This window comes from Borostomias antarcticus, assembly GCF_949987555.1.
Source record: "Borostomias antarcticus genome assembly, chromosome: 13".
In the NCBI taxonomy this organism is placed as follows: Eukaryota; Metazoa; Chordata; class Actinopteri; order Stomiiformes; family Stomiidae; genus Borostomias; species Borostomias antarcticus.
Window position 1 is genome coordinate 20,758,203 of NC_140246.1, and position 8,501 is coordinate 20,766,703.

General features: G+C 48.2%; 1 protein-coding gene across 1 annotated transcript in view; it reads left to right on the forward strand.

Annotated features, from left to right (window-relative positions):
* Positions 1 to 5,932: 5,932 nt before the first annotated feature.
* Positions 5,933 to 8,501, forward strand: part of LOC311317110 (sodium- and chloride-dependent GABA transporter 2-like) — a 10,502-nt gene continuing 7,933 nt past the window's right edge. The window contains exons 1-2 of the mRNA XM_084448121.1: positions 5,933 to 6,061; positions 7,756 to 7,890. Of these exons, the coding sequence (XP_084304247.1) occupies positions 5,944 to 6,061; positions 7,756 to 7,890 (253 nt within the window). The 5' untranslated portion in view covers positions 5,933 to 5,943. The remainder of the gene's footprint in view (positions 6,062 to 7,755; positions 7,891 to 8,501) is intronic.

Genomic DNA, 8,501 nt, shown 5'->3' on the forward strand with positions numbered 1-8,501 from the left:
GGTCTGTACTAGACCAGGGGAGGGTGGTGGGGAGGGGGGGTCTGTACTAGACCAGGACGGTGGGGAGGGGGGGGGGTCTGTACTAGACGGGGAGGGGGGGGGGTCTGTACTAGACCAGGACGGTGGGGAGGGGGGGGTCTGTACTAGACCAGGACGGTGGGGAGGGGGGGGTCTGTACTAGACCAGGGCAGTGGGGAGGGGGGGGGGGGTCTGTACTAGACCAGGGGAGGGGGGGTCTGTACTAGACCAGGGCAGGATGATGTGTCCATGCTGAGCTGACAGGAATGACCTCACCTGTGTGGTCTAATGTGGGCCGACCCTCCTCCTCTCTGTTCATACCAGTACCACGTTCAGCAGCTGTCCCTGGTGGAGCCGTGCGTAGAATATAAACCCTGTTAACAAGCCTTCACAAGGATCCCCACAGCCTGGGGGAGGTTCTCCACTGTTTTGTAGCTCCAATATCTCCTCAGTCCCAGTCCTAGTCCTGGAGCCGTCCAGCTCTTCGTAGTCCTCCAGAGGTCTGCAGATGGACGTAATGCCAGAGTCCTGCAGGATCTGGCCCTCCTGGCCCCAGCCCTCTGCTCCTGGCCCCTCCTGGCCCCAGCCCTCTGCTCCTGGCCCTCCTGGCCCCTCCTGGCCCCAGCCCTCTGCTCCTGGCCCCTCCTGGCCCCAGCCCTCTGCTCCTGGCCCTCCTGGCCCCAGCCCTCTGCTCCTGGCCCCTCCTGGCCCCAGCTCCTCTGCTCCTGGCCCCTCCTGGCCCCAGCCCTCTGCTCCTGGCCCTCCTGGCCCCTCCTGGCCCCAGCCCTCTGCTCCTGGCCCCTCCTGGCCCCAGCCCTCTGCTCCTGGCCCCTCCTGGCCCCAGCCCTCTGCTCCTGGCCCCTCCTGGCCCCAGCTCCTCTGCTCCTGGCCCCTCCTGGCCCCAGCCCTCTGCTCCTGGCCCCAACCCTCTGCTCCTGGCCCCTCCTGGCCCCAGCCCTCTGCTCCTGGCCCCAACCCTCTGCTCCTGGCCCTCCTGGCCCCAACCAACACCAGCAGGATCAGATGAAGGACCAGGAAATGGTTGTTGTATGTAGTGGACATATTTATAATGTACATAGGTTTTAAGCAATTAAATAATTGGACATGGCTGTTTCTTTTGTTTCTCACCTTTAATAAATGATTCCTAGTCAAATGATTTAGAATGCAGCAGGGTTTGTTTTCTTTTGTCAAGTACAGTAAACTATGCAGTTTATGGAAACATTACAGCTAACAAATCCTGACCTGGCCACATGGAGTCTTCACAGGTGGAGTGCTGATCTAGGATCAGGTAAGTCATCGTCATCTTGTTAGGATCTAAAGAGCAGACCTGCTGTCAGAAGCCTGGTGGACATCGTCCTTCACTCGGGTTGGTGGGACATTGAGCCTCCATGCTGGGTTCTCTACTTGGTACCTGGTTGCAAAATGTCTACTTAGGCTTGTAAAATTCTGGGAATATTCACAAACTTCGCATGGGAATAAACAGTAATTTATGGGAATTAATCGGAATGAATGGGAATAAATTGGAAATTAATGGGAATTAACAGGATTCAATTCTGTTTTCCAGTTTATTCCTGTTAATTCCCATGAATTCCCATGGGACGTTAGTGAATATGCCCAGATTGTGCCGGAGCTCAGTGCTTGATGAGCAGAGCAGAGGGTCTGAAGCTGCTCCCCATGGGACCACATGCCCACCTAACAGGTGTCTGAACTGCACTACTAGATTTGTCTGAGATTGTAGCCAGAACAGGCCAAATTCAGTCTGAGCTGACCTTTGACCTTTGCTGTGTCAGGACCGTATGACCTTTCCCCTCTGTCGTACAGGCCACCCAGCGCAGACACAGCGGAGATGAGCACCACTTGGATCATTAACTCAGCTATAACATGTGACAGATTGAATAATTCTACTTTTTTGTCATTGTCAACCTTGGGATGACCAGTTGTCAAAGCCTGACATTAAAACATTTGTGTTTGATTGGTGTTGGATCATCACAGCCATTCTGATTCGAAGGCTTGCGCAATTCTACGATCATCTGGCCTGTTGCAAATCTTATGGCAGCGGTTCCAGAGCTTCAGCCTCTCTCTAACCCTACCTCTCCCTCCTGCCTCCGATGAGCTCATCACATCACCCAGGACACTGACCTTAGAACCCGGGGTTCTGCCTCATCACATCACCCAGGACACTGTCCTTAGAACCCGGGGTTCTGCCTCATCACATCACCCAGGACACTGTCCTTAGAACCCGGGGTTCTGCCTCATCACATCACCCAGGACACTGACCTTAGAACCCGGGGTTCTGCCTCATCACATCACCCAGGACACTGACCTTAGAACCCGGGGTTCTGCCTCATCACATCACCCAGGACACTGACCTTAGAACCCGGGGTTCTGCCTCATCACATCACCCAGGACACTGTCCTTAGAACCCGGGGTTCTGCCTCATCACATCACCCAGGACACTGTCCTTAGAACCCAGGTTCTGCCTCATCACATCACCCAGGACACTGACCTTAGAACCCGGGTTCTGCCTCATCACATCACCCAGGACACTGACCTTAGAACCCGGGGTTCTGCCTCATCACATCACCCAGGACACTGACCTTAGAACCCGGGGTTCTGCCTCATCACATCACCCAGGACACTGTCCTTAGAACCCGGGGTTCTGCCTCATCACATCACCCAGGACACTATCCTTAGAACCAGGGGTTCTGCCTCATCACATCACCCAGGACACTGTCCTTAGAACCCGGGGTTCTGCCTCATCACATCACCCAGGACACTGACCTTAGAACCCGGGGTTCTGCCTCATCACATCACCCAGGACACTGACCTTAGAACCCGGGGTTCTGCCTCATCACATCACCCAGGACACTGTCCTTAGAACCCAGGTTCTGCCTCCTGTCTAACTAAATCAGACTGGCCCACCAGGAGAAATCAACTAGGCCAGTTGGTCACACGGTCAGTAATTAGCATGTTATTGTTCTGCATGATCATCTGTTTCATGCCTGTTTTTAGAGATACAAACGATGATACTGAGCCACACATTGTGCAGACCGTGTACTGTACCACACACACACAGTATCAGACCATGTACCCCACACACACAGTATCAGTCAGACCATGTACCACACACACAGTATCAGACCATGTACCACACACACAGTATCAGACCATGTACCACACACACAGTATCAGACCATGTACCCCACACACAGTATCAGACCATGTACCAGACACACACAGTATCAGACCATGTACCACACACACAGTATCAGACCATGTACCCCACACACAGTATCAGACCATGTACCACACACACAGTATCAGACCATGTACCACACACACAGTATCAGACCATGTACCAGACACACACAGTATCAGTCAGACCATGTACCACACACACAGTATCAGACCATGTACCCCACACACAGTATCAGACCATGTACCAGACACACACAGTATCAGTCAGACCATGTACCACACACACAGTATCAGTCAGACCATGTACCACACACACAGTATCAGACCATGTACCCCACACACAGTATCAGTCAGACCATGTACCACACACACAGTATCAGTCAGACCATGTACCACACACACAGTATCAGTCAGACCATGTACCACACACACAGTATCAGTCAGACCATGTACCACACACACAGTATCAGTCAGACCATGTACCACACACACAGTATCAGTCAGACCATGTACCCCACACACAGTATCAGTCAGACCATGTACCACACACACACAGTATCAGTCAGACCATGTTCCACACACACACACACACACACACACACACAGTATCAGTCAGACCATGTACCACACACACAGTATCAGTCAGACCATGTACCACACACACAGTATCAGTCAGACCATGTACCACACACACACACATAGTATCAGTCAGACCATGTTACACACACACACACACACACACACACAGTATCAATCAGACCATGTACCACACACACAGTATCAGTCAGACCATGTACCACACACAGTATCAGTCAGACCATGTACCACACACACACACACACACATAGTATCAGTCAGACCATATACCACACACACACACAGTATCAGTCAGACCATGTACCACACACACACACACACATAGTATCAGTCAGACCATGTACCACACACAGTATCAGTCAGACCATGTACCACACACACACACACACACACATAGTATCAGTCAGACCATATACCACACACACACACACAGTATCAGTCAGACCATGTACCACACACACACACACAGTATCAGTCAGACCATATACCACACACACATACTGTAGTATCAGTCAGACCATGTACCACACACACAGTGTCAGACCATGTACACACACATAGTATCGGCCAGCGCATTCCTTTCCCACCCCTCACCCCCCCCACTAGGTTTAATCAACAACAAACCACACAGCGGTCTACCATTGGCTGACCTCATACACCACAGGTTGGTCACTGGCCATACGTCCGCTCCCTCCTGTTTGTAAATGTGTAGTCTGGGTTGACCCAAGCGCTTAGGGAACCCTGCCATCCACTCTTCTTGACCGGTGATAACCTGACCCTGTTTGAGGCATGATAAAAGTGATCCAGCAGGTGTCTATGTGCCATTATCATATCTAGGAATGGCAGTAGGACATCAATGTATAGTGTTAGGGTTATGCATACTGATGAAAATGTCAATACTGAAACCTGCCATTCCTAGATATGATAATGGGACATAACACCTGCTGGACCAGGCATTATGGAGAACCTCGATCTAATCCAACTCCTCACCCCGTCTGCCTGTCTGTCTGCCTGTCTGTGAAGATGGATAAGGCGGTCTGTCTGTCCGTCTGTCTGTCTCAAAGTGAAGGCAGCCTGTCTGTCCATCTGTCTAAGTGAAGATGGATAGTCGATGGATAAATAGATGGATGGATAGATAGATCTAGAGATAGATGGAGAGATATATAAATAGATGGATAGATAGTGTATGTAGATAGATGAATAAATATATTGTAGATAGATTGATATATATATATATATAGAGAGAGAGAGATGTAAATGAATAGATATATACTGTAGATACAGTAGATGGATATATATATATAGAGAGAGAGAGAGAGAGAGAGATAGATGAACAGATATATGGATAGATATAGATAAGGCAGCCTGTCTGTCAGCTCCAGGGGTCATAGGGGGGCAGGCAGTGGAGGCGTGTCTAAGTTAAACATTAGAAGCCCCGCCCCCTCACTCTTAAATACTAAAACCTTAACATTGACAGATCACTATTCTCTGGCTGATCATCCCTCCAGTCCAACAGAGCAATGAAAGGTCAGTACTACAGGTTTTTATGAGTGCATCACACATCTTCTTGATTTTGTAACATGGAGGATCAAACATTTGTTTTATGTTAGTTGGACTGTGATCAGATATGTAACTGTAAGTTATTTAAAAAATATTGTTTTATTGAGTTCTAATTTTATTATATTCCATTTTTATAAAGGCTTTGTTGCAATGATGCACTGGACTGGACAGATTTGGTCTTTGGTAAAATATTATGATTGATTGATTGATTGATTATGAACATTTGTCTTTTATATATTGGGAGAACTACTGTCTGACATGCAGAATCGGGGTGTCAACTGGGTAGATCACCAGGTTATATTGCTGTTAGTCCTATAGCCCTAATTCCTTCACATTCAATAGTGTAATAGAAAAGTTTCAGTGTAGCACATTGCACAAAGGGAATCATTACACATGATAGAAACGTGTCTGTACAATGTTTGCCGTTTCCTGTTTACAGTATGTCATATTGTTGATATGTTTTGCTGGAGTCCCTGTCGTACAGTACCTCTTCCTCCTCCAGGGGACACTGCCAAAGCAGGCCTGTCCAACGGGCCGGGCCGGGCCCTGGAGTTGGCCCCCTCGGAGAAGATGGAGGAGAGAGGCCAGTGGAGCAACAAACTGGAGTTTGTCCTGTCTGTGGCCGGCTCCATCATCGGGCTGGGCAACATGTGGCGCTTCCCCTACCTTTGCTACAAGAACGGAGGAGGTGAGAGGAGTAACTAACCCTAACCTTCATGAGTTACTGGAGCTATTGATGTCCTGGTGAAGACCGTCAGTGGTCGAAACATTTTTAATCATGTAAGCCAAGTCATATTAAAGGCTTTGTAAGATAATTTATTCCTCCCGATACTTTATTGAGTGCCAGGATCGACTCTCCTTTTTTGTAATGGTTTCTGTTCCCTGAGGTCCAAGAACACCGACTACGCTAATGACACTTCCAGCCCCTACTACACTAACGATACTTCCGGCCCCTACTACACTAACAATACTTCCAGCCCCTACTACACTAACAATACTTCCAGTCCCTACTACACTAACGATACTTCCAGTCCCTACTACGCTAACGATACTTCCAGCCCCTACTACACTAACGATACTTCCGGCCCCTACTACACTAACAATACTTCCAGCCCCTACTACACTAACGATACTTCCAGCCCCTACTACACTAACGATACTTCCAGCCCCTACTACACTAACGATACTTACAGTCCCTACTACGCTAACGATACTTCCAGCCCCTACTACACTAACGATACTTCCAGCACCTCATTGTTCCTCCCTGTTTTGTTTTTTTACTGGAGCTATAAACGATTCGCTTGTCTCCATCATATTTTGTCTCAGGCAATATCAGTCGGGGGAGAGCCGGGATGAGGGCTAATTTGGTGTTCAGAATATCGTCACCATGAAGCTAACCGAACAGTACAACTCCAAATCCAGCAAGGTGTCCAGCTGCAGACTCAGTAGAGAGTTGCTTGTGTAGTGTTCTATCTAGCAGACTCAGTAGAGAGTTGCTTGTGTAGTGTTCTATCTAGCAGACTCAGTAGAGAGTTGCTTGTGTAGTGTTCTATCTAGCAGACTCAGTAGAGAGTTGCTTGTGTAGTGTTCTATCTAGCAGACTCAGTAGAGAGTTGCTTGTGTAGTGTTCTATCTAGCAGACTCAGTAGAGAGTTGCTTGTGTAGGTGTTCTGTCAGACAGCTCTATGGGGGGCGTCAGGGTTAGGGTTCAGGAGACTCCCGGGTCAGACAGCTCTATGGGGGGGCGTCAGGGTTAGGGTTCAGGAGACTCCCGGGTCAGACAGCTGTTGTTGCTCCATCCTCATAAGCCTCTGGCGGCTGCTCCTGTGGTGTAGTGGGAACCAAACATCCTCCTCTCAGCCCACTCACATGTGGGGGTCTTTACGCCCAGTCAAGAGATGAAACACCAACGTGTCTTTAACTCTGTGCAGATCACTAAACATTGATTTGATAGCCATCACACTGACACACAAAATGAAAAATAAAATGGATGACAAAATAAAGAGTTCAGCGAGGAGAGAGAGACAGGTGAGCTATCTTATACAGTACATAGAATTGGGACAGAATGATGTTATGTATGATCCTTCCTACTGTATAAGTTAGGCGTTCAAGCCTTATGGAAATAGTTGGATATTGCAAATATCCAGTGGTTATGAAATAGCCATTTAATGACTGCCATCTTGTAGATCATCATAGAATGCAGTAGAGTAAGAAGTGGGTTTCACTCTCTACTTCACCAAGCTCAATAATGATTGGAACGCTGAAGGTTGATTGAATCCCTGACACACATTGACAGAATAAACATCCATGCAGCACTCACATTGATTGATTGATTGATTGATTGATTGATTGATTGATTGATTGATTGATTCACCCACCCAGGTGCTTTCCTCATCCCCTACCTGATCTTCCTGTTTACTTGTGGAGTTCCTGTGTTCTTCCTGGAGACGGCGCTGGGCCAGTTCACCACTGAGGGAGGCATCACCTGCTGGAGGAAGATCAGCCCCCTGTTTGAGGGTAACTCTCCTGTCCTGAGTCTAGACACACCTGTCCTGTTGCATCTATACACTCCTGTCTATTCATATAGTTGTGTGTATTGTGTTGGTGTGTGTATTGTTTTGTGTGTATTGTGTGGGTGGGTGTATTGTTTTGTGTGTATTGTGTGGGTGTGTGTATTGTATGTTGTGTGTATTGTGTGGGTGTGTGTATTGTATGTTGTGTGTATTGTGTGGGTGTGTGTATTGTTTGTTGTGTGTAGTGTGTGGGTGTGTGTATTGTATGTTGTGTGTATTGTGCGGGGGGGTGTATTGTTTGTTGTGTGTATTGTGTGGGTGTGTGTATTGTATGTTGTGTGTATTGTGCGGGTGTGTGTATTGTTTGTTGTGTGTATTGTGTGTGTGTGTGTGTGTGTGTGTGTGTATTGTTTGTTGTGTGTATTGTGTGGGTGTGTGTATTGTATGTTGTGTGTATTGTGCGGGTGTGTGTATTGTATGGTGTGTGTATTGTGCGGGTGTGTGTATTGTATGGTGTGTGTATTGTGCGGGTGTGTGTATTGTATGTTGTGTGTATTGTGCGGGTGTGTGTATTGTGTGCTTACTGTTCACATGGTGTCCTCTTGACTCTTTAAG